General features: G+C 40.7%; 2 protein-coding genes across 3 annotated transcripts in view; one reads left to right on the top strand and one right to left on the bottom strand.

Annotated features, from left to right (window-relative positions):
• Positions 1 to 11,775, top strand: part of LOC127571744 (profilin-2-like) — a 33,451-nt gene extending 21,676 nt beyond the window's left edge. The window contains exon 3 of one of the 2 annotated variants that reach the window (XM_052018403.1): positions 9,660 to 11,775. In XM_052018403.1, the coding sequence (XP_051874363.1) occupies positions 9,660 to 9,757 (98 nt within the window). In that variant the 3' untranslated portion in view covers positions 9,758 to 11,775. The remainder of the gene's footprint in view (positions 1 to 9,659) is intronic. The other variant, XM_052018405.1, reaches the window with a different exon arrangement.
• An 8,172-nt stretch (positions 11,776 to 19,947) lies between these two features.
• Positions 19,948 to 27,345, bottom strand: part of LOC127571788 (E3 ubiquitin-protein ligase RNF13-like) — a 211,809-nt gene continuing 204,411 nt past the window's right edge. Inside the window, 1 exon segment of the mRNA XM_052018493.1 lies at positions 19,948 to 23,346. Coding sequence (XP_051874453.1) covers positions 22,925 to 23,346 — 422 coding nt within the window. The 3' untranslated portion in view covers positions 19,948 to 22,924.

Below are 27,345 nucleotides of genomic sequence, written 5' to 3'. Positions count from 1 at the left end.
ATAGTCCTCCACACATTTGCTGATAAAATCTGTGATGCTGGTGGCATACTCATCAAGGCTGGCAGCTGAGTTTTTGAACATGGACCAGTCCACTGTCTAAAAGCAGTCACGTAGGAGCTCATCTGCTTCCTCAGACCAGCAATGCGTGACTCTCTGTACCAGATCCTCCCGTTTCAGTTTCTGTTTGTATGCAGGGAGGAGGAGCACAGCCTGGTGGTCTGATATTGAGCAGACAGAGGTCTGTAAGGCTCTGAGCTGCCTGCTAATTTGTAAGATTTCTCATTGGGCAATTTTCAGACCACCTTGTCTTCTCATTCCTGGTAAGTAGTCATACCACATTGGTAGTGGAAGGGGTGGATGTTTAGGAAAGTTGATATTATTAAAGCATTCTCCAGTGTCTCTCCAGTTGAATCTATCTATGCTAATATGGAAAAATCACACTCCTGACTTCTACTTTGCAAGTGCTGAAGATGCTTCAGGTCATCAGTGATCTATTAATGGAAATACTTAATCTCTCACCTGTCTAGGAGCTACATTTGGGTGACTAATGACTGGTCCAGTTGAACTTCAGTTACTGACTTCGGATGCTGGTGATATTCTGACCATATTGAAGTGATTAGTCCCTTGAGTTGCTGTGGCCTCATTGTTACTAATTATCAACTCAAAACTGGTGGTTGATTATATTTTGCATGCTAGAACAAACTGTTGTTAAGGAATTGTGAACAGAGATGAGTAGTAAACAAATCAGCCCCACTTTTGACCTTGTTGGAGGTAAGAACATCAGTTGAGAAAGTCTTTTAACACACTGAGGAATTAGTCTGAGTGAGTTAGTTTGATGTTTAATGTAAAGCCTGTTCATAAGGTCTTCAGCTTAGCAGTCCTGGAAGAACTAAACTGGCCTATGAGCAGGTTGTTTTCCTTTAGTTTGAAGCATTGATGACTACTTCAGCCACTTTGAATGAAGCTGGACAGTTTTATGAATAGAATATTCCTGGACAATTTTCCAGAATGTCTGGTAAATGCTGATGGTGTACAGGTTTCTAAGAAGTTGGGTATTACAGGAGCACAGGTCTTCATTACTGCTAGTATGTTCTTTCTCCTAATTTGCATTGGAAATGGCAATTTCTTGATGGCATGTGAGGTGATTTGAGTAGACTAACATCTATGATAGCAATCTTTGGAGGAGACCATGAAAGTTTTTTCTAAATAACCAGCCTGTTTCCATACTGAGGAATCTCTCAGTTAAGTTGTCCACCAATATGGAGTTGAGGGCTGCAGAGTTTTGACTTAATTTGGTTGCAAGATTGCTTAGCTATGCATGTTCTCCTGTTGTAACCTTACAGGGTGATTCTTCATTTTCGTGTACATTTGGTGCTGCTCCCAACATGTTTTACATTCTTGAATGTTTGGCATGATGAATAAGGAATATGCCCTTGATGCCTCATGGCATTTGTTTGTAATTTTTTTTTGCAGGATTGTCCTTGACCTCTGCACAAAGAAATTTCTCATCTAGCCAGAATGGATGAATGCTCTTGGATGTTTGCTTGCTAGTTATAGACTCACCATGGAAAAAGTACCTTTGCTTCTAGCTTGTCAGTCCTTCTCAGAATCTTGTACATTGCCAATGAGATCACCACCTCCTAAACTCCATTAAATTGAGGCACTTATTCTCCAATTTATCCATACAACAAAATTCTCATCTGGGAAGTGAATAAAATAAATCTGCATAACATTGATTTTTTTTAAGAAAGCTGTATACCCTATACTTGAAGTAGCTTCAACTTGGCATTGTAAGAATCTCGGTAGGATTTCCCTCCCAAAACAAAATGTTCACTTAACTCCATTGCAAAAGAAGCCAGCATTCTTTCCTAATTCGTAGGACTGTATGGTATTCTAGCCACTGGTGCCATGGCCAAAGTTATTAAAGTGACTGGGTTTGCAGTGTCAAATGGCCATGGAATCTTGACGTATATAAGCAGTTACAACTGTATCTGTTCTTCGTGGTGTTTATCTAAAACTGCTAGTCCTATTTGTCCTGGTAATCTTTAGATTGGTTACCATTCATAATCAGTGATTCTGATCATGATTCCGAGTGGCAATTGACCTTAACTTGAAACATTTAAGGGTATAAAACTTAATTGTACAATCATAAAACTGTATTCTACCTGGTAAAATGTGTATAATGCTCTTAGTAAATTTATTTGATGTCATCAAGTCAGGAGAAAGACTGGTGTATGTCTGGTCTGCATTTTCACTATATTTCAACTGTGGCCAAAAGTCCTGCAAAATACCAGACAGTTAACAATAAAATGTAAGGTCATTCAGATCAGTCTCAAACAATTTTTTTTACTGCCTCAAGGTTTTGACCTTCAACCTGAACAACTTAATTTACCTGCCTCGTAGTAAATTAATAATGTTAAAGAATGTTAAGTAACACCAAAGCTTGCTTTGACAGAACAGTGCAAATGCTTCAATTACATGCTTCTAAGGGGATAGTTCCATGTTCCAGAAGATCTAATATATCATTCGGTATGCAATTCCTGTAAATGTCATTCTTATTTGGGGTGGGGAGGGAGGGGGAGAATTGTGTATCTTTGCAAATTTAACTGTAGAAAAGGTCAGTCGATACAGCATGGAAACAATCCTTTGGCCCACTATATCTATGCTGGGCAAGTACCTATCCATACAAATCCCATTTTTTTTGGCACTCAACCCATAGTACTTGTCTGTATTTAGATGAACACTTGACATTAGGGGACCCTGCCTACAATCACCCCAGGGCAGTGTGTTCCAGATCTCGACCATCCTCCTAGATAAGGAAATTCTTCATCCCTAGATTTCTCGACAACTCTAATAGGAAAATAGTTTTTCTCATTATCTACCCTATCCTTTGCCCCTCTTTTTATATACATCTCATGCCATCTACTGGGGTGTGCATAAACTTCAGATTTCTACCTTGTGGTTTTAAAAAAAACTTCAGGAGCTCTGGTGGATATTCAGCCTCTGACTGCTTGTTATGACATATTTTGTGACTGTTCCAGTTACATTTCTAGTCTGTGTAATCCCCAGGTTATTGACTGGAGACTAAGCAATAATAATGTTGTTGAAAAGTGAAAATATGTGGTTAGACACTTGCTTGAGATCATTACCTGTGTGGCATATGTGTTGTGAATGTTATTGCAATTTATTGGCCCATGCCTAAGTGTTTGGGTCTTGCTTGGTGTGTGCAGGCATGGTCTGCTTTAGTTGTTTAGGTCACTTCCAAATGGCTGAATAGATTAAATGGAATTTCTGAAGCTAGGGTTAGGGTGGAGTTGATGCAGTTCAGCCATGATATAATTGAATCTTGAAACAAGTTTGAATTTGGGGTGGGGGTGTGGTGTCTTTAAAAAGTGTGAATGCTTCACGTATGTTTCCACTTGAATTAACTCTTATTTATGGAAAATTTACAGAATTCCATTGTAGAAGTGTTCTGACTTAAAGTGCAAGGTTGATTATTGTTCTGCTTGTCCAATGATCCTGCTCTAATCAAACATGCTTGTTGTCTTGTATTTTTCAATGATTCAAGCAATGAAAGCTGCTGAAATGAATAGGTGTAGGTGGGAGTTAAGTCAGCCATTAGCTTTTGGCAATTTTGTAAATATTTTAAGATTTACTGTTGTGAATAGTATTAGAAGAATTAAACTTATGAAATTGTCTTGTCAAATTTCCAAGTCCCCAAAGTTCTACTAAACAATAATCTTGATGTCATATTCAGATTGCCCAGTCAAGTGTTGCAACAATGTGACATTTTCTAGATGCTTCTGCCAAGATTTGAAGCAGAATTTTAATTTCTATTTGCAATTGTCAATTCCAGAAATCTGTAGCTCCATAAATTTACTATGTTTGTCCTATAATTGAGAACTTGTCATTTGACCAACTAAATTTTGGAGTTGCAAGTAATTAAGTTCTCTGCAAAAGCTCTCAGCACTGCAATAAAACTGATAACCCAGCACCCTTGGCACTTTGGTACTAGGCTCATAGATTCTTTGGACCATTGTATGTTACTCCTATTACTCCACTTTTATTACCTTAACACATTAATATACCAAATTTTTCTTTGAACCCAGGAGTTTAAAGGGAGCAGGAAATGGAGTCCCGGTGAGTTTACTGGGAGTTTGGGAGACAGAACCCCAGTGAGCTTCAGCTTGTATTACCAGGATTGTATAACTAGAGCTGGGATCCAGAATGCATGTTGAATGTGCAGTTGGAGCATGTGTGTTTCAGCTTGTTTTGACAAATCTACAGATAATGAGAACTTGGTGCACTGAAAGAGCTAAATGCTTAACTATTAGGATTTCTGAACAATTAGATATCGGGTTAATGGAGTTCGGTATTTCAGATTTGCAACAGAATTTACTTGGCTTTGGTGGATCTACGCTCCCCAAGTCACCTAACTTGTGTTCAGCCCAGGTTGGTTTTGAAGGAAAAGACATCCTCAAGCTGGGTTGGTAGCTGCAGGCTCTTTCATGAATGTGCTAATGAGATTTCCAAATGGTGCTTTTTAATGCAAGTTACAAACATTACTTTGAAACAGTTATTGTTCTCTTGTTAAGCTACCCAAGTCAGTAGTGGATTTAGCATTGAGGGTACACCCTCTCAATGAAGGTACCGTGAGACAGTCTTGAGTGAAGGACAAGGAGTCGTTTGGGTGAACCTAGCCAGATGCTTGGGGGGAATTATCAAATGCTGCAGAAGCAAATTGGATTCAAGGCCAGAGCTGGTGATCTTGACCAGCAAAAGAGGTAAAAGTAATATGCCTATGCAAAGGGTATTGATTGAGGGGAGCTGGTACATATATTGCACAAACTGTATACTACTTGGGACAAGATTCTTGGCAGTGTGGGTCTGGGATCAGATGAGTCCTGGGATCAGGATTGTGTTTTAATTTTGTACCTGAGAGCACAATGCTCACATTGACCACTTTTAAAATCGTAAGCATCTTTTTGGAAGTTGAATCTCCTGCCCACTGCTTAAAATCCAGTATTGGAATTAGACTGTAATGAAACTTGGGTTCTACACAGATTTCTTGCATCAGTGCACTTCCCTAGCCTCCTCAAAGGAGGTCAGTTAACATTGGGTGTGGTAAAACAATTCATTTGACAAAGTACTTTATTCCAGAGAATAAGGTAATGAAGTATTTGGTTTATTATTGTCACTTGTACCGAGGTACAGTGAAAAACTTGTCTTGCAAACCGATCGTACAGGTCAATTCATTACACAGTGCAGTTATGTTGAGTTAGTACAGTGTGTATTGATGTAGTACAGGTAAAACAATAACAGTACAGAGTAAAGTGTCACAGCTACAGAGTGCAGTGCAGTAAGGTGCAAGGTCACAACAAGGTAGATCGTGAGGTCGGAGAGGCCATCTCACCGTATAAGGGAACCGTTCAATAGTCTTATCACAGTGGGGTAGAAGCTGTCCTTAAGCCTGGTGGTACGTGCCCTCAGGCACCTATATCTTCTACCTGATGGAAGAGGAGAGAAGAGAAAATGTCCTGGGTGGGTGGGGTCTTTGATTATGCTGGCTGCTTCGCCAAGACAACAAGAGGTAAAGACAGGAGGGGAGGCTGGTGTCCGTGATGCGCTGGGCTGTGTCCACAACTCTCCGCACTTACAATGGTTCACGTGAGAGACTGGAAATCTGGAGCAACACAAAATGCTGGAGGAACTCCGGGTCAGGCAGCATCTACGGAGGGAAATGGAGTGTCGATGTTTCAGGTTGAGACCCTTCATCAGGACCGGAGAGAAAGGGGACATGGCTGGTATAGGAAGGGGGAGAGATGGCCAGTATAAAAGGTGGGGGGGGAGGAGTGAAGCAAGAGCTGGCAGGTGAGAGGGGGTTGATAGGCAGGTGATAGAGAGGGAGAGTGGAAATGGTGTAAGAAGATTGGAGGTGATAGGTGGAAGTGACAAAAGGCTGAAGATGATGGAATCTGATAGGAGGACAGTGGACCATGGAATAAAGGGAAGGGGGTGAGGAGGGGAACTGGAGGGAGGAATGTGTGGGTAATAGAGGGCGGGGAGGGAAAGAGATGGGCGGGTGGTGAAGAGACAGGAGTAGTTACTGGAAGTTAGAAATCTGTTTGTGCCGTCAAGTTGGAATACGAGATGCTGTTCCTCTAATCTGCATCTAGCCTCAACTAGGCAGTAGAGGAGACAGACATGTTGGTGTGGGAATGGGAAGTGGAATTAAAATGGCTTGCCACTGGGAGATCCAGGCTGGTATGGCAGATGGAGTGGAGGTACTTGAAGTGATCCCACCACCTCCTCCACCCCCCCACCCCCAAAAATGTGTTGGGTCTCACTTGTGGATTCATTGTGGAAAATGTGTTTTGGGCTCTGGTGGTGAAGGACCAGGTGTAACACTTGGCATGGTTTCAGGGGTAACTGCCTGGAGGGGGACTGGTGGGGAGGGACAGTGGCCAAGGGAGTTACAGAGAGAGTGATCCCTGCGGAGGGAGGGGAAGAAGTGCCTGGTGAAAGAGGAACAAAGGACTGCAGATGCTGGAATCTAGATAAAAAAACACGATGATGCTGGAGCCACTCATCAGGCAAGGCAGCATCTGTGGAGAAAAGTAGGCAGTCAGTGTTTTGATTCAAGACCCTTCTTCAGGATTTGGGTCCTGATGAAATGTTGACCGCTTGCTTTTCTCCATGGATGCTGCCTGGCCTGCTGAGTTCCTCCAGCATCGTGTTTTTCAAGATGTGCCTGGTGGTGGGAATCTGTTGGAGATGGAAGTTGAGCAGAAGTTTATTTTACAAGTGTAGGCTCATGGGGTGGTAGATGAGGACAAGGGAAACTCTATCGCTGTTATGTCTGGGGGGAGGGGGTGGAATAGAAGAGACACATGCGAGGGCTGTATCGAGGGGTGGGGGTAAGGAGCCCAGTTTTCTGAAAAAAGACATCTTAGATGTCCTGGAGTGGGAAGCCTTGTCACGAGAACAGATGTGGCAGAGGTGGAGGAACTGAGGGAATGGAATTGGATCTTTGCAAGTGATAGGGTGGGAAGAGTTGTAGTTGATGTAACTGGGAGTCGCTGAGTTTGTAGATGTCAGTAGATAATCTGTCTCCCAAGATGGAGCCAGATTAAGAAGGGGGAGAGGGGTGTCGGAGATGGACTAAGTGAATTGGAGGGCGGGTGGAAGTTGATAGCGAAGTTGATTGACAAGCTCTGCACTGATGCAGGAAGCATCATCAATGTAGTGGAGAAACAGTTGGGGAGCGTTGCCCGTGTGGGCTTGGAACATGGATTGCTCTATGTAGCCAACGAAAAGGCAGACATAACGGTGATCCATGCGAGTGCCCATAGCTACACCTTTGGAGAAAGTGGGAGCAGTTGAAAAGTTGTTGAGGGTAAGCACCAGTTCTGCCAGATGGAGGATGGTGGTGGTGAAGGGGAACTGGTTGAGCCTGTTATCCAGAAAGAAGCAGAGAGCCCTGAGGCCTTCGTGGTGGGGGATAGAAGTGCACAGGCACTGGATGTTCATGGTGAAAATGAGGTGGTTGGGGCCAGGGAACTGGAAGTTGGTGGAGAGCATGTGAGTTATCACAGATGTAGGTGGTAGGGGACTGAGCCAAGGGGGACAAAATGGAGTTGAGATAAGAGTTCAGTAGGACAGGAGCAGGCAGAAACAATGGACCTACCAGGGAAGTTTGGTTTGTGAATCTTGATAGGAGGTAGAAACAGTGTGGGGTTGGAGAACAATGAGGTTAGAGGCTGTAGAATGGAGATCTCCAGTGATGAGGTCGGCGATGGTACAGGAGACAGTGGCCTGATGCTTCAGAGGTAAGTAAGAGGAGTTGTCCAAGAGCTGCTGTCTGGCCTCTGCAAGGTAGATGCAAGTCTGTCAAACTACAATGGTATCACCCTTATCTGTGGGTTTGATGGTGAGGTTGGGATTAGTGCAGAGAGAGTGGAGGGTAGTGCATTCAGAGGAGGTAAGTTTGGACTAGGTGAGGAGAGTAATGAATTCAAGACTGTTAGTGTCCTCTCGGCAGTTAGAGATGAAAAGATCCAGAGTGGGCAGAAGGCCAAAGTGGGGTGTGCAAGAAGAGGAGGAAGGCTTGAGGTGGGATAAGTGGTAATTGGTAGGAAGTGGGGTATCCTTGCAAAAGAAGTAAGTGTGGAGGCAATGGATCTACTATATCTACTTTAAATTCCAATGATCTAGCCTCCACAACATCTGGGATACGAATTCAAAGATCCACACCCCTTTGTGAAGTTTCCATGCACCGTAGTGGTAAATGATTATCCCCTAATCTTGTAGCTATGTTCCCTCATTTGAAATACTCCCACTAGTGGAAGCATCTTGACATCTACTTTGTCATGCCACCTAAGAACCTAGTATGTTGTTAGGAGCTCCCAAGTTGACCTGAAGGTCTGCTTCACTGCTTTTGGTGGTATTTGATTGAATGACAACTCTGCATCATTTAGCCCTAAAATGTCCCATGATACTTCAGGTGGTGTAACCAGGCAAAATCAGACACCTGAAACACAACTACTGGAGAGGCAATCAAACATCCTGGATCAGAGTATTTCAAGTATTTTAAAGATTTGGCAGTTTATTCACATAAGCAAAAGACCTTGCATTTATTTAGTGCTATTTGGTGCTTTACACAATGAAGTTTTTAAGTTCATCACTTGTGGGCAATGTTGATGGCTTCTGAAGCATTACAATACTTGAGCTAGTTAATTTTTTTGTCGATCAAGAAATCAAAATTTTTGTACGCAGCATGGTGAAGGGGGCATACATTTCACAGGAAATGTTTTCCACTCTTTGGCACATTTGCCTTCATAACTAATAGAACAGTATTAATATGGTTGAGGTTGTCAAAAAAAAGGTTCCACTGTGTGAACTTGTAATACAAATGTAAAGTTTTAGAAAAGTTTGTCAACTTGGTCACTGTAGCTTAAAATTGTGTAACTTTTAATAATCATTCCTAAACTTTTGGATTTGTTTTTCCCACTTCCCTCTTCCAAACTAAAATCATGATCAGATAGATAGAAACTACTATTTTGGCCAGTAGTTTGATTTTGCAGCTTGCCACCCTAGTTTTACAGTGTGGTATCTGACTGGCTGGCTGAGGACTTGCAAAGCTGCCGCCTTGCCATCACACTTTAAGGTTCTAAATGTGGCTTGATGTTGAACGTAGTTATATGTGCATTTTTAAGTTTAATACAATGCACACATTTTAATTGGCCAGACATGATTTTCTCTCTGACTTTCTGCATTCTGGTTAACTGAAGTGCTCAGTGTGAACTAAATTAAATCTTTTCTGCAATGAAAGGGTTGCCTATAACAGTTAACATTTAAATACTGTTCTGAGATTTGTGGTTATTTTCCACATTGCACAATTTGGGCAGTATGATTAGATGTAATTGGGTCTTACAGCATTGTTAATGCTTGTAATTAGAATTTTAGTGGGGCTAAGGTATGTGTAAGTCAAACTCAAATGAATAGTACAGATTATGTTTGTACTCTTGATTTCATGAAACCTCAGAAGTGAGCCTTTTTTTACTCTGGAAATGTTTTTTATAGACACTTGCTCACTATGTATTTGATTAAAAATTTGCATATAATGGACATTAATATAATGTTTTTTCTTTCTCTTTCAGTCTTGGTCTTTGTAATGGGAAAAGAAGGGACCCACGGAGGAGTCTTGAATAAGAAGGCATTCGCAATGGCAAAATACTTGAGAGAGACTGGGTTCTAGTTGGCCAGGATTGCTATTCAGTAGTTTAAAAAAAAATTGCTATTAAAGTTTCCTTTAGCAGTCACCTACTCTTTCACGTTGAAGTTACGGAAAGTTTAATAGCAATGCAGGGTTTTGGGGGTATGAGCCCATGTCTCCTTTGTATCCCTGTACTGGTGGGGAAAGTTTAAATTTTCATTTTTTTTCCTTATGTACTCCAGCATTGGTTGTAGTCATGGGAAAGAAAAGTGTCCATGGAGGGGTAGTCAACAAGAAAACATTTACCATGGCTACATACCTGAGGAATTCTGGATACTAAGCAGCCTCTCCCCATCCACCTAGCAACTCATTCACCCTTGCCACCACCCAGTTGCATTGGCAGTGCTACCAGACTGTAGTTGGTTAGATTTTTTTTAATTTATCCATTTAATTCCCTTTGCCCCTTTACCACTTAATTGTAATAACATTGTAGATGTAATGGAAAGTAAATCCCCTGTTTTGGCACCATTAGCACAATAACTAAATGGTGATATGCATGTTATTACTTTTGATATTGTTGCAAACAATTGGGCTGACTTGCTAAGCCTGGGCATTGCTTTGTTTTAGCATTTAGAAAGTTTATTGGCATCCAAAGTCACCAAACCAGGTTCTGATTATTCTCTATCTCCCTTCCCTTCCCCATTGAAGTACTTAGTGAAAATAAATTAAAAGGTGCTGGTAGTACAATCTTAAATTTAAGTGTTGCTGAGACAGCACTTTCAGCAGTTGCGTAGCTTTTTTAGTCTTCCTTTTTGTTTGAGCATGTTGGAAGAGAGAGTGCATGCATATTTTTTGCCATAATGTTCCTGACTTAGGTTATACTTTCCTTGTAACTTCATTGCCCATTGACATTGCTAAAGCACCTGGATTTTTAGTTTCAAAACCTGTTTACGTCTGTGGATAACTTTCCAGCAGCTTTGAAGGTGCACTCTTCAATATAAACTTGACGAGTATTAAATTTTTTGCATCTTAACCTCATGGGATGTGATTACAAAATTGCTTTTGGAATGTGTAAATTATTTTCCCATGGACATGCCACAATTCTGACTCCGATCAGTTTATTCTCCAGGAACATTCCATCTTCGCAATAGCTCAGGCACTTAAATGTTGTTTTGCCAGCTCCTTTAATGTGAGTTTAACTTTTTAATAAAGGTTGCCACTTTGGACAATAAAAATCCCAACGTAACCATCACAAATGTGTCCAGTTTTGAGTGCTTCATAGGACCAATTAACTTGCAGCTTGGGGGATCTTAAGAGGGCAGACTGCTGTAAAATGATGATGTAAAGGATTACTGCCACCCCTCAATACTATATTGGCAATTTAGATAAAGATATGCTAGCATGTCCATGAATGTTGATGATTTGAAAATCAAATACTTCTGTTAGTATCTGATAAAGGGTGGCAGTCTTCTATATAGAAATCAAACTGTTGAAAAATTTTCAAATCAAGGGAATTGATGCATTAGACCTGGTAAGCTCATGCTGCAGAAGGAAACTGTGGAAGAATTGACTTGTGCTCCTAGTTGTTTTGAAATCTGTGGAAATGTCTGTTTTGAGCACGGTACTAACTTATGTTCAGTTCAAACAAAGCTACAAAAGTTCTGTATTCACAAATGAATAAAATGGGAGATGGTATTGGTTGGAATAATCACACTTGGCTGTCTTGTGAAATTATTTTGCAATTGTTTGTGTATCCTGTGCCATACATACTGCATAGAGATTTGCTCTTGTGAGATGGATTTTAACTGCCGCTGCAAGGCTTTCAGTTGAACGGCACTTCCTTAGGGGCGTTACTCTAGCATATACTAAATGTTCAGGCCTTGTGAAATATGTACAGATTTAAAAATTCTTGTTGCTGACTTGTCCATTTTCTTTCCCTGCACTTTTGTTACATCTGGGATACAGTCTAACTCATCTGATTTTAAAATGCATTTACAGAATGCCATAACTGTTAATCCACCTTGTTTACAGACAGATGAAATAAATTTATTCCAACCATATGTTGGCTGTTTGTTTTATGTGGACTGGGGATGTCACTTTTTAGCTTGTGGAACATGAAAATATATTTGGTCATGTCCAAACTCTGAATGCCTGCCATTGTTATAACTGAAAGTGTGTTTCTACATGTTTCTTATTTATGTAGGCATTGCTGGCCAGGCCTGTATTTATTGCTGATTTATAATTTCCTTAGATAACTGAGCTATCACTTGAACTGCTAAAGTTCTTTGAAGGTACTCCAAATACCATTTGTCTAAGGAGTTCCAAGGTTTAGACTTGGTGACTTGGGGAGAAACTGGCAAGTGGTGGAGTTCCCATTCACCTGCGCAGTCCTCGGTGTTAGGGGTTCCACTGTGACAGCTGAGTTGTGTGTTTTGTAGATGGTATGCCCCACAGTCACAGAATAATGGAGGGGGATGAGAGAATGTTTCTGGATAGTAAATAATGTCAAGTAAGATTTACTGGATTTATTTTTCTGTCCTGGGTGATGTGCTGTTGGAATAATCTTGAGCTTTGCTTATCTGGATACATGCAGCATGTTCCATAATGTGCCTTTGTAGGTGGTGGGAAGACTCTGGGAACTAGGAAGTCATTTACTTATCACAGGATATCCACTGCTTGTATTTGAGTGGCCCTGAAGTTGCACACTTGGTGTGTCTCTCTCCCTCCCTCCTCATTCTATGCGCCCCCCCCCCCCCAACTTTCCCCTAGTTCCCCTAGCGTGTAAAGATAGGAATGCCAGAGGGGGTCAGGGTATTGGTGCTTATTGCCAAGCACTTGTGTGGGATGAATTGTAACTGCCACCTGCCCATGTTTGAATATTGTCTGGATCCTGCCACATGATATGGACTGCTCCACTGACCTGTAAATGGAATTGAATATTGTGATCAATGAGATCATCTTTGACCAACTGAAGCAGCTGGAGGTAATTGGGCCAAGGCACTGAGGACCCCTGTAGTGATGTCCTGGGGCTCTGTTGATTGTCCTTCCAACAACCACAACTTTTAGTTCCGGCTATGATTACAGTCAATGGAGAGCTTTCCAATTCCTATGGATACCTGTTTTCTCATGGCCTGAAGGGGATGAGAGAAAGTAGACCTCTGATGCAGGCAGTGCATAAAGGGAACGTGGTAGGATTAAAGGTGAGTGAATATAGTAAAAGCAGGGGATGGGAATAGGATTAGAGTGGGATAATTTCCCTGCACCCCAAAGTGGAACAAGTCCAACTGTAAGTAGCTGTTCCCTGCCAGGCTTGTCCTTTTTTTAAAATCTGGGGAGAATTGCTTTTGGAAATTGAGAAATTAGACTTTTAATTTTCAGGACCTGGGTGTCGCTGTCAAGCCCAGCACTTATTGCCCATGTTGATTGCCCTGGAAGGAGTTAGTGTGGTGCTATTCTCTCATTGATGGGTGGAAATTTGTGTGGGTTTGGGAGGTGCTGCAAATATTTTGAGTAACTACTGTATTTTGCAGTCACTCTTGTGACAGGAAATCAACATTTAGGGTGATTTGATGGATGCCTATCAAAGTAGTTTTAATATTAAATAGTCTGGTTTAAGTTGTTGGATCTGCACTCAAGGCAAATGGAGAGTATCTGAACTTGTGATTAAGGTGATTGGGCGGCACAGTAGCGTAGCAGTTAGCGCGATGCTATTACAGCGCCAGTGATCGGGGTTCGATTCCTGCCGCTGTCTGTAAGGAGTTTGTATGTTCTCACGTGTCTGTGTGGGTTTCCTCCGGGTGCTCCAGTTTCCTCCCACATTCCAAAGATGTACAGGTAGGTTAATTTGGGTTTTAAAAAAAAGGGCAGCATGGACTCGTTGGGCTGGAAGGGCCTGTTACCACACCGTAAATATAAAAAAAAATCAAAAAAAGATAGTGGAGAGACCTTTGGGTTTTGGAGGGGAGTAACTTTTCACAGAAAACCTAGCCTTAATCTGCTTCTGTAGCTACAGTATTTGGGTGGCTGATCCAATTGATTTTTCTTAATGATATTTCGCCAGCACAGCCCCATAATGATGGTTGAGGCAGTGGGTGTGCTAATACCATTGGATGTTGAAAGGAAGTGGTTAGATCCTTGGTTACTGCCCTCGCACCTTTCGTCCAGTACTTATCAGACCCCTCCTGCCAGAGGTTGACAATTTCTTGCTTCATTTGTTGAGGAGTTGCAAATGGAATTGCATATTGTGCAATCACTGGTTTTAACATTTGAAAGGACATTTGGTGAAGCAACTGCCCTGAGGAACTCCTGCAGGGTTGACCTGGGACTGGGATGATTGACATCTAATCATGGCCATCTTTCTTTGTGCAGTGTATGACTCCAACCACAAGTTTTTCAGAATGCTTGGTCTCTAATTTTTTTTAGCCACAATGTTTATACAACTGTTCTAATGAGATTGATTTTTTTTTAAATCACATATGCATGCACTTGGGTGCAAATTTATTTGCTACTTATCATCCATACCTGAATGGTGCCCAAGACTTCCTGCATTCAAATGCAGGCTGCTTACTGTAAGCTGTTGAAAATCGGCAGGACAACTTATTCTAACCTTATGGAAGGTAGGTTATTGAAACAGTTGATGACTGAACTTCTGGTACTACCATCAGGAACACTTTGTCTTTTCCTAGAACTAATTGGCTTCTCAACACCATCCTGCTGATCACAATAATCTAAAAGCAACCACCTTGTTACTGTGGTTAAGAATATTCAAAAGCTAGGTACACAGCTGCAAGTAACTCCTGACCTTTTTCTTCACCGGCCACCACCACACCCCCCCCCCCCCCCCCCCCCAAAAGACAAAAATGTAAGTGGGCTGATCAGTAAGTTTACAGATGAGACAAAAATCAGCAGAGTTGTAGATAGTGAGGAAGGTTGCTAAAGGATACAGTGGGATATAGATCCATTGGAAATATGGTCAATGAAGTTTACTCTGGCACATATGAGGTGTGCACTTGGGAGTTCAAATGTAAGAGTATACAGTAAGTGGCAGGAGCTTTGATGTACAGAGAGATCTTGGTGCAAGTCCATAGTTCATTGAAAGTGGCAACACAAGTAGATAGGGTGGTAAATAAGGCATGCTTGCCTTCATTGGGGCATTGAGTACAAAAGTTAAATCTTGTGGCAGCTGCATAAAACTTTGGCTACTCCACATTTGGAGTATTGTGTGTAGTTCTCGTCACCACACTACAGGAAGGGTGTAGAGGCTTTGGAGAGGGTGCAGAAGAGGTTCAACAGGATGTTGCTTGGATTAGTGAATAATTTGTTACTGTCACATGTACTGAGACGGTGAAAAACTTTGGTTTGCATGCCATCCAGAGAGATCATTTCATACACAAGTACACCAAAGTAGTACAAAAGGAAAACAAAACAATGTAGAATAGTGTTACAGTTACAAAGTACAGTGCAGTTAGACCAAGTGCAAGGGCCATGACAAGGCAGATTGAGAGTTCAAGTTCATCTTTATTGTACAAGAGGTCTGTTCAAGAGTCTTGTAACAGCAGGATAGAAGCTCTCCTTGAGCTTGGTGATACAATTTCTCAAAGTTTTGGTATCTTCTGCCTGATGGAAGAGGGGGGAATGAGAATGAGTGAGGTGGGTGTGGCCCTTGATTACGTTGGCTGCTCATCCAAGGAAACGGGACGTGTAGAAAGAGTCAATGGAGGGGAGGCTGGTTTTTGTGATGGACTTGTAGTATCATCTATAAAGAGACGCTGGACAAACTTGGATTGTTTTATCTGAAGCATCAGAGACTGATTAAAAGTATGTAAAATTGAGAGGTGTAGATAGGGTAGGTAGAGCTACTGGAAAGCATAGCTTGAAGGTGAAAGGGGGAATGCTTAAAGGAGACTTCAAGGAAGTTCTTGTGCAGAAAGTGGTGGGTGCCTGGAATGTACTGCCAGGGGAGGTGGTGGAAGCAGATATGATAGCAATATCTAAGAGACAGATAGGCACATGAACAGGCAGGGAATGGATGGACATCAGCCATGTGCAGGCAGATGGGAATAGCTTAAATTGGCATCATGGTTGGCACACACTGGGTTGAAGGGCCTGTTACTGTGCTGTTCTGTGAGTGCAAGAGATGGAACAAATTAGTTAACACATTTGAAGATGGTTGCAAATACTTCAGCCATGTTACTTGTGTACAGGCTGCACTCTTGAGTATGGCATTGTTCATAGAATTGCCTCCTTGCATTTGCTGTTTAATTGCACCATGTGGCAGAATTGTTTATGGATCAATTGGCTTTATGTAATATGCTGCTTCATGTAAGGATACATTCTGTTGGCACCTCAACATGAACTTGTGCTGATCCTAGCAAATCATCTGCATTTGTTGAACCAAAAATGCTTTAATTGTAAGTGAAGGATGTGCCTGACCTTTAATTTACAGACAGGGAAATATAATTTGGCTGTTTTTAATGGCCATGGTGACACTTAGATGTCCAGGTTTGAGCTGATTGTCTGAATCCCAGTGTTACACACAATGGCTGTCTTTTGTATGGATGCTGAGCTTCATCTCTTGAAGGACTTGCCAAAGCCACCAATACCATGGTAGGCAAGTACATTTGCACAAATAGAATGGTTCTCACTGCCACAGCTGGTCTGGCAACTACATCTGCATTGGTGGTGATGCTATCTTCCACCAAAATCTGCATTCTGTGTCCTTGCTACTTCAACTGCTTTTTTCTAAGCATTGTGTGGAGGACTGATTTATCCCCAGATGAAAGCTGATGATCAGTAGGAGGCTTCTTAGCCTGAGTTTGATCTGATACAATCATGTGCTAAGGGTTCTGGAGTCGTCACTGAGGACAAGTCAGAGGCCCAAGCAGGCAATGAGTGGATTTTGGAGAGACAGACTGTAGATGTTGGGATCTGGAGGAACAATCAGTCTGCTGGAGGAACTTAAAGCAGGTAATGAGTAGATTTTTGTTCCATAAGGGACATTAATAAATCAGGTGTGCTTACAGCAATCTAACAGTTCCATAGTCACTCTAGGTGATTTAATTAACAATCTAAATTCCTCTGTCATGATGAGATTAAAATAGTGGCTCCAGATTATTAATGCAGAGTTCTAAATTAATGGTTCAGTGCATCCTGTCTACTTCCTATTTCTGCTGTGTAGTTTCACAGTAATTCCTTGAACTTTTGCAATAACTTTGCACATACAGGATATCAAATTCTGAAAATGCCCCCAAATCTTAGTTTCTTGAGGAGGCGACCAAGTAGATTCATGGGAGGTGGATGTTATCTACAAGAACTTTAGCAAGGCCTTTGACAAGGTCCTGCATGGTAGGTTGGCCTGGAGAGTGAGAATACATGGGAACCAGGGTGAGATTGTAAATTGGCTACCAAATTGGCTTGGTGGTAGGAGACAGGGTGGTAGTGGAGGGTTACTTTTCAGCTTGGCGACCTGTAACCAGTGGCGTGCCACAAGTATTGGTGCTGGTACCTGATTTATTAATGTCCCTTAAATGATTTGGATGAGAATGTAGGTGACATGACACCAAGACTGGTGATATAGTGAACAGTGACCTTATTGAGGTTTATAAAATTCTGAAGGGCATTGATAGGGTAGATGGTCTTTTCCCCTAAAATGGGAGGGCAAAGGCTTAAGGTGAGAGTGAAAAGATTTAAAGGGGCCTGAGGGGCAGATTTGAGGGTGGTGCATATATGGCCAGAGAAGGTGGTAGAGGCAGGCATAATTACAACATTTAAGAGACATTTAGATGGATAGGAAAGGTTTAGAGGGATGTGGGCTAAATGCAGGCAAATGGGATTGGTGTAGATGAGCATCATGGTGGACAAGGATCAATTGGGCTGAAAGACCTGTTTCCGTGCTGTACAACTCCTTGAATCTTTTAGCATGGATTATTTAAATTATTCCTGTTTCATAGATGTTCTGACTGCTGCCTTGCCCAGTAATATGGGTGTATTTTCTCTCCAAATAGGATATTTAAAATGACCAAGTATCCCTGTTAATTTGTCTTTGTATAGATGATATTCCAAAAAGTCCAAAATTCTCAATTTTTCTTCAGTTGGTTTACTGAAAGCTCATTAAATTCATTTCATAACTATTCCATTGACAAAACTATAAGGCACAAAGCTAGAGTAATTCTATCAAAGCTTGTACTATGAAATAAAATTGGTGCATATTTTGTCAAAGAGCACTGTGAAACAATGAATGTGCTCTTGAAATCTTTTAAGTATACATTAGTGTGGGGAAAGTGTCCAGTATTGAAGATAAACATTAGCTCTTTGGCACCATTTTCTATCATTAACTGAAAACCATGTTGTACAGATCCCAGCCTTTTCCTCAAATTCTTGCAGGACTGCTATGGACAAAAGCTGAAGGGTATTATCAACTTTTATATCCTGGGTTTGAGCTGGGAACTGAGGGAGAGGTTATTCTTCAAGCATTGATATTGCCAAATATGCCCCCCACCACCCCCAAGCAATTCTTACTGTTAACTTGCATCCTTATTTGCATAGCAAAGATGGTCTTGCAAGGTAGGTTTTAGTGGGAGCATTTTGATTCCTAAAAAATGAATTCTGTACATTTTACATTTTTAACTTTAGTATGAAATTCTGTGCTACTTGCAATGGTATTAGGAGCAACACATGATGCTGGATGAACTTGGTGGGTCAGGTAGAATCTGTAGAGGGAAATGGACAGTTGATGTTTCAGGTTGCCTTAAATTTAATTGGAAGCTAAAGATAACATACCAATCTGATTTTAAATGGGCAGTATTGTGTTGGTGTAATTTTGTTTCTACAGGCTGATTAGAAATAACAACTGTTTATAATGGCCAATGTTTTGCACCCATTTCAGTGAATTCATTTTCTGCAATGAAAGCAAAGTTACATGAACATCAGCAAAACAATTATAAAAGAAACAAATCCTAAACCTACAACTCAACAAAGAATTAATGTCATCATTGATGCTAATACTTCCTCATCCCAATTCTGCATTTGCAAGGTTGATAGTCCTGCACTAGTTGTCTGAGTGGAATAGACTCCAGCATTATACACTGAATTCACAATTTGTGCCGTTTACACAAAAATGCTGCAAGCACCCAGCATCTGTGGAAAGAACTGATTCTGACAAAGGGACTTGGACCTGAAATGTTATTCGGTGTTTCTTTCCAAAGATGCTGCTTGACCAGCTGAGTGTCAATGGCACGGTAGCGTAGTGGTTAGCACAGTGCTATTACAGTGCCAGTGATCGGGGTTTGATTCCTGTTACTGTCTGTAAGGAGTTCGTACGTTCTCCTGTGTCTGCATGGGTTTCCTCCCACATTCTAAAGACGTAGGGGTAGGTTAATTTGGGGTTTAAAATGGGTGGTGTGGACTTGTTGGGCTGGAAGGGCCTGTTACCATGCTGTAAATAAAATTTTAAGAAGTTAGAATGGGTGGGTTGCTTATGCTGAATGTAGATTGAGAATAAACTGAAATATCTTACCATGAATTGGCTGATAGCTGTTGGTGAGTGAATATGCTTACTAAGCCCTCCCCAGGTTAACTCCCACAAATGTTATTAAATTAAATGTTTCTATGTAACCTTCCACCCGACACCATCGTCTCAAGAACACTAGCTGCCAGTTTCACCACAGGATGCCACTTGCTTTGGAAATTGACAAGCAATTGCTTCTATTAATACATGTGCAATCATACTCTATTAAACAATGTAACATTCACTGATTAAGCCCATCGAAATTGGCCAGTGAATGTGGGACATTGATTCTGTACCATTGTAACTAGGGAAGGTAAGATGATGATTGGCCCTTTCATTAATGGTAACCATAACTCCACAGTATTGTATGAAGTGATGTGTATTTTCTGACCAATGAACAAAATCAACTTACAGATGCCTGTAAAAACAGAACCCATTAGTAATCAGGGGCCAGCCTGTAATTGCAGCATGGTTACATGGTATAGGCTTGATGGACTCTTTTTTCACTATTTTGTAACTCACTCCTGTGACCCCTTCTACCATAAGCCTGAATTGACATGCAATTGATTCTGTTCAATAGTATCTACACAAGAGTCATCAGAAAGCAATAAAGCAGTTGAAAACCCTAGATTATTCCAGTGACAAGGCTCCTTGTATGTGTGCAAGTAAAACTATACACCTATACTAAAACCATGGCAAGCATTTCAACACACCATTAACTCAAACATTTGGAAATATGTCTTTTATTCTATGAAATGATTACAATATTATAGCCTCAATTGAAAAGAACTCAAAAAATAGCTTTGGAGTGCAGTTTTCTAAAAAAAAATGTGTATGTGTGTAGCATCTATAGAGGATAAGTTAAATGAACACTAAATTTTGCATGTGTGTTTGGAAATGGGCATGCCTCTCAGACATTAGAAAGAAACATATTTAATTCAATTAATCCAAAATTAAAGTAAACCAGAAAGATGCTGACTGCTAGGGTGGAACAACAGATATTTGAGACACATTCCCTTAGTAATCACATTAGTGTCACTCACATTTTTAAAATGCAGGTTAAAATGAAATGTCTTAAGATTTTTTGATTGGAATAAATTTACAAATTTGTAATGGTCAGAACTGAATATACAATATTAGAGCTATGTATCTTAGTAACTCATTTCGAAATACAACATACAAAGCAAATCAGATCAAAAATATTGTACTTGGTAATATTTTGTGGTAAAGGAAAATAATGTCTAGTTAGATCAACAAATGTTGATTATGAATTTAAAAAAATTCCTGTTCTCAGTCATTTACCTTGAGAAAACAGGGTACCATGGGCTGTGATGGCTGTGTATTATCCACGGAAAAGAATTTTAAACATCTTTAAAGAAAAAAGGCATTCTTGTTCTAAAGCTGCAAGAGCTTATAAAGCGATTTTTATGGAAGCCAGCTTTATTTCATTTAAAGTGTTTGCAGCTGTGTTATAATGAAGTAATCTTGGGTTTTTCAATGAGAAGGTTACCTGACAATATAAGAACAGCAAGTTTGGAAATAGAGGCATTAGTTGTTACATCATACAAGTTCATAACAGATTGGAATTACCTAAAGGAACCACCAAGCAATAACAAGCAATGCATGCTCCTTATGAAACCACAGCAGCTAACAAGTGTCCGAATGTATCGAAACAAACTCACCTGTTATCCAGAGAGTTATTTTACTATCTCAAGCTACCACAACCAAATATCATCATCAGGTAAGGTAACTTGAGAGCTACTACAGTCTGGCTTAACTAACTTTAATTTTGAAAAGTCCTTGGGAATCATCTCCAAAATGTAAAGTGAATTGCTGAGATAAACTGACTCTCAGGCTCACAATGCAAACATTCTCACCAATCATTTCTAAAGTTGATTACTTTTGTCTCCTGTTCCAACTTTCAAAGGAATGTTGTCAAGAAAATATTTCTTGAAGTTTAAATTTACTTTTAATTGATCAAGATTCAGCTGTGCTTGCATCTAGGAAGCTGAGGATGAACAAATCCTCATTGTAACAGAGTGGATTCCTTTTGGTAACAGAAATATGATCTAAAGATCTTTATAATTTCCATCAACAGTGCAAGATGTAACTATTCAGTTAACATTTGCAAGATTAGAACACAAAGCAACTGACATTAAAATAAAAGTACTACTGCTGTTTTGTGAGGAGTTAGAAGAGGAATTTGGGATCAACTTTTCTTAAATTTAATACAGTGCTGTGCCCCAACAGATCACAGGACAGCAATTTGTTAAAAACATTTCAAGGAAGATCAAATGAATGAAGTACACCCAAGGGTTATATTCAAATCCAATCACTTCCGGAATGAAATGCCCAAACAGTTCTGCTGTATGACCTTAATTGTGCAACAGGATGCATCATTCTGATTACAACCATGTTGCCTACCTGAAAAAAAATATGTACCCACATTAATTAATTCATTGAACAGCACCCCATCATATCCAGTCTGACATTACAGCACTGTTGCAACACAAGTTTCTTTCCCCCTCTAACAATAGAGGATTCAAAACCACTAAAATGGCATAGACTGTCCCTCTTAATCTTCCTACTTGAAGGTAACTATGAGTGATAAACTCCATATAATCAAATCCTCCACTTTATGTAACCTGGTGACATCTCCCTCAGATGTAGAGATAAAGGACCAGGTGAAATTTAAAACAAATTATGCAAAAATCACATTCAGTCAGCATTGGCATTACAATAGGTCATGTTGTAAACTACTTTTTTGTTATAACATTTTTATTAAGAATCTTAGCTTTCAAGGTCAGTGATATATGCACCATCTTGGCACATAATACGTACATACAATTGTAGAGGTGATTGACACAAACTTTGTTCAAATAGCTCAAATTAAAAATCTACCTAAAGACACTCAAAATAAAGTACCAAGCTATTTGCTGGCTCCCTCTTGTAATGCAATTCAAAATATTAAAACAAAACCGGAGACAAATTCTGAAGCATTTATAGGGAGTGTTCAGTAGAAAATTATTAATCTTTTTCTACTTAATTACATGTCAATGTATTGATCTATAGCAAGTGAAATCAGGTGCAGAATTTTCTCTCTTTAAAATCAAATCCAAAAAGAATTGAGAATTTCAGTTGCTGTAATAAACCTGATTGGGGCAAATACATCTAAAATAATTGGCTGGATTCTTGGGTTGAAAGCAGAATACACAAGAAACTAATAAAATTACATGATTTAAGCATTTTTACAAAGGAACAGTCAGACATTCAGCCACCTCAGTATACAAGTTGCTTACTTTGTGTTAAGGTCATTCTATAGGATTTGTCTAACTGGTTCAACCCAGCTACCTGGTAGTTTTCTGATCAATGCAACACTTTTCCAGATTGCCGCAATAATGATAAAACAGGCGGCAGTGATTCAGGGGAAACATTAGGCCGCTCAGCTTTGATCTGTGTTAGATCACCAAAAATCAATGGTTGGCAGCTTTGTATTACTTGAGAACCGCATTTCACTCCAGCAGCCTTGACAAAAGGAAGCTGCGAAAGGTTTTAAATTCATAGAAAATTTGCATATGTGTATTGTGAAGTTGCAATACATCAACTGTGGAAAAGCAAATGGAAAGATTTCCCCAACTTTTAATTTTGACACTCATTGTTTTTAAAGGATGTGCAGATTTTGTGTTTTTAAAAAAACTAAATCATCAAACTACTGCAAATGGCTCTCTGGTTCCTCTCTCTCCAGTGCTGGCTTCAGGGTTTTTCTGTTGCATCTGAATGACTGTTTCTTCATGAATGCCGTCCTCAGCTTCACTGCTGTCATCTCCCTCCTCCTCCTCCTCCTCCTCCTCCTCCTCCTCCTCATACTCGTACTCAGAGGACTCCACAGCTTCTTGGTGAGACTGAGATTCTGTCATAGTGCCGAAGGAATGAGCACTGGTGGAGGCGAGCGATGATCTCAGCAGAGGAGTGTTCTCGGAGGCATCGTCGTTTTCTTCATGGCTGCTGTCCACCTCGTCGGTTTCTGAATCAGACTCCCCCTGAGATGCCACCACCTTTTGTTTGCACACAGGACAGGTTTTCTTTGTTCTAGTTAGCCACGGGTCCACACATTTACAGTGATATGCTGGGAAAGGAATTGAGAGGGAACTGTTGGATTCGACTGTTTTAATTAGTTTTTTTTGACATGTATAGTGTTTAATACACCTCAAGTGGCTGCACAAGGATTGGCCGCTTCCTAGCTTATTGGTTCGTCCATCAGGTGAATGTGTTTTTTCATTGGTTGGTTTGGCCACAAGTATCTAATAGGTTTCCTGATTGGACTATTGTTAGCTAAGGAGTACCTCTTATCTCAGGTATAAAAGGTATCATTTTTTGTTTACCTCTCTCTTGCTCTCTCCCCCACCCCACCCCACCCCACCACCAACCCCCTGCCATCCCCGGCCCTTCAGTTCCTTTTGTCTCGGCTCATCTCCCAGTAGTAAAGCCAGGGCCATGTGCTCTGTGACTGTTTCTTTGTTTTAAACTTTTCCAATAAAACTTTGTGAAGCACCAAGTTGTTTTCAACCCATTCTTGGACTCCTGAAAGAACCTGCAGATTCAAAAATAACCGGATCCGAGAGAACTGAAAAATAATTGTATTAAATTGCATGAACTTTCTTATTTGGAATTTCTACAAAACCACCTCTATTCAGCAGAGGGAGAAGATAGAAAGCAGGAAGCTATTGGGCACCTGGGAATCCAGCATTAGGGAAGCAACAGCAACACAATCAAGCAGGGTCTACGTGTATTTTTATGGAAGGCAAAAGAATATTTGGCAAATTTACCAGAGTTCTTTGAGATACAACAAGCTGGGTAGATAATGGGGAACGAGTGGATACGGTGTATTTGGATTTCCAAAAGGCATTTGATAAGATGCCACATGAAAGGATAATGTACAAGAGCTCATTGCATTCTGGATAATATATCAGCATTGATAAGAGAACAGACTAACAAACAAAAACATAGCAGCAGAATAAAGCGGTCATTTTCAGGGTGGCATACTATAAGTTACAGGTTAGCCACAGGGATCTGAGTCGCCCTAACATTTCGTAATATATATTAATTTTGACAGGGGCAGTGTGTATTGCAGCCAAATATGCATCACAAGGGTAGGTGGGAAAGTGAGTTTTGGGGCAGGGATATGTATAGGTGAAGGGAGTGGGCAAAGGTTTGGCAGGTGGAGTATGATATGGGAAACGCAAGGTTATCCACCTTAGTAAGAATGAAAACCAAGAGAGATGGGCAGGGTCTGCAGAATGCCCTCAAAGAGCTAGTAATTAGGAGGTCACACGGAACATTGAAAAAAAATCAAAAAACTGCAGATTTTGGCAATCTGAAATAAAAACAAACTGCTGGAATCACTCAGCATCTGTAGAAAGAGAAAGTGGACCTGGATCTGAAACATTAAATGGAACATTGCCCTTTGTTAGCGTTATAGAGAGATGTGCATAGAGACGGGCCCTTCGGCTCCCTGAGTCTTGTACCGACTGTCAACCACTTACACTAATTCTATATTAGTCCCATTTTTTAATTCTCATCAACGATTCTGCCAGTTACCTACACTGGTAATTCACTGCAGCCAATTAACCTACCAACCTGCACGTCTTTGGGACATGGGAGGAAACCCAAGCCCCTCGAGGAAATCCGTGTTGTCACGGGGGGAATGTGCAAACTCCACACTGACAGCATTCGAGGTCTGGATTGAACCTGGGGAATTCATATTGGAGGCAGTTCTAAGAAGGTTCACTCAACTGATCCCTGGGATTAATGGGTTGACTCAGGAGGAAATTTTGAGCGGGTTGCACCTATGCTCATTGGAATTAAAAAAAAACAGGGATTGAACACCAGACAAAGGAGTTGGTTAAGATTGACAGACCTTGTAGGGCCCTGATAGGATGTTTCCTCACTGGGGAATGTTGAACTAGGTGGAATAGGTTAAGAATCAAGAATTTCCTTTTTATGACAGAGATGAAGGTCAATCTCTCCTCTCAGGAGGTTAATGAACCATTAGAATTCTTACTTCAGGGAGCTGTGAGGCTGTCATTGAGTATGTTCAAGGCCCAGATTTTAGAACTACTTCTGATCTATAGGGGAGCTGAGGAGCAAGGGGAACAGGTAAGAAAATGGAGCTGGTGACAAAACAGCCATAATGAATGGCAGAGCAGGCTTGAGGGGTCGCATGTCCTACTTCTCCCATTTCATGTGCTTAAGAACATAAATATCCTACAACGTATTGACTGAAGCATGCTCAAGGGCTTGTGTGGAACATAAGTACTGACAGAGACCCACTGGGCTGAACAGCCTGTTTCTATGCTAGGAAGTTAAAATAATGGGCAGCTTAAATTATAAATACCTAGAAATTAGCAGCTTTTTAAAAAAAATGCATAAATCACAATATAAAGGCATTTTATGTTTTGAACTGCTTATGCTCATTTCCTGTTGATGAGCAGCCTTTCAGAAAATTGGACCAGGGACCTCCTGTCACAGGTTACTCGAATGCAATTGTCATTTCCCTTTCCCGATGATAACTACTTGACAGCTGAAAAAGGATCAAGAGGTCACAAACTAACACCTTCATTTATAACTCCCAATAAAACAAGGAATCTAAAATCACACTGAAAACAACCAATCATGCAATCATTTAAAGAGTCCCATTGAGACCTCATTTTTATACGTTTTAAATCCTCTCTTGTTATTTTGGTCATACAAAAATTATGACATCTGGCCATTGTGACTATACTTGTTGAAACGAGCTACCCAACCCCATCACATCACACCTCCTAGTTCTGGGTCCATACCCATCAGGTCAGAGTTCATCACGTCCAAGTAATGTTTAAGTGTGATGGGGGTTCTCCCTCTACCACCCCTTCACGCAGTCGGTTCCAAATCCTACCACCCACTGGATGAAAACGTTTTTCCTCAGCTCCCTTCGGATCATTCTACAACTACTTTAAATCTAATCCATGCTCTAGTTTTTTTTTGACTCCTCCGATTAAAGAAATGGATCCTTCCCATTAACACTATCTAGGTTCTTCAATTACATTCACCTTAATTTAAATACCTTCTCAGCCTCCTCTTTTCCAAAGTGAACAACCCCAGCTCATCCAGACCTTTCCTAGAACTACAATTTTCAGTGTTCTTATCCTGGCATGATCCGCGAGTCTCCTCTGCAGCACCTCCACATCATTCTTGCAGTGTGGTGACCAGAACTATAGACAGTATTTAAACTGTGACCTAACCAGTGATGTGTGCACTTCTACCATAACTTCCCTCTTCTATTCGATGCTTCAGCCAAAAAGGAAACCTCCTTATTGACCTGTCCTGCTCAATCCAATGATCTGTGGACTCTCCAAGGACCTTCTCTTCCTCCATACCATGATCTTCCCATTTCTTGTATATTTCCAGGCCTTGTTGAACCTCCCCAAAAGCATTGCCACATACTTCTGTCATGTGTCGTTTTCCTTCCCCATTGACCAGATCACCTATATCTGACTCCTTCCACCTTGCTGTCAATCACAAAGCCAAATTTTCAATCACCTGCAAACTTTCTGTATCTGCTAGCTTTAGGTCTAAAAATCATTATTACAAAAAAAAGGGGGATTTGAGGAACTCCACTGGTCACAAATAAGTCAACCACCACGATCTTTGAGCCAATTTTGGATCCAGTAGGTTCTTCCCTTCAGTGATCAGCCAGCCATTAGCACCTCGTCAAAAACCTCACTAAAATCCAAGAAAACTACATCAAACATGTTGCTCTCATCAACCCTAATTACCTCCTCAAAAAAGTTCAATTTGATCAGACAGGCCTCTCCCCAACTACGCCTTGCTGACTGTAGCAACAAACAATCTGCTGGAGGAACTCAGCGAGTCAAGCAACACCTGTGGGAGTGAAAGGAACTGTCGACGTTTCAGGTCGGGTTGCTGACTGTTGTGGGTTAGTCTGAGCCTTCCTAAACAAAAGTTTACACTGACCCTTAGAATGAACGCCAATAATTTGTCCACGACTGAAGTTAAACTAACTGGCTTGTAAATACTTGGTTTACCCTTTTTATTAAACAACAGTACAATGTTATCACTCCTCCAA

Source organism: Pristis pectinata, chromosome 6 (assembly GCF_009764475.1).
Source record: "Pristis pectinata isolate sPriPec2 chromosome 6, sPriPec2.1.pri, whole genome shotgun sequence".
In the NCBI taxonomy this organism is placed as follows: Eukaryota; Metazoa; Chordata; class Chondrichthyes; order Rhinopristiformes; family Pristidae; genus Pristis; species Pristis pectinata.
Note: the sequence above shows the minus strand (reverse complement) of the source record. Positions and strands in the feature narration are given on the sequence as shown.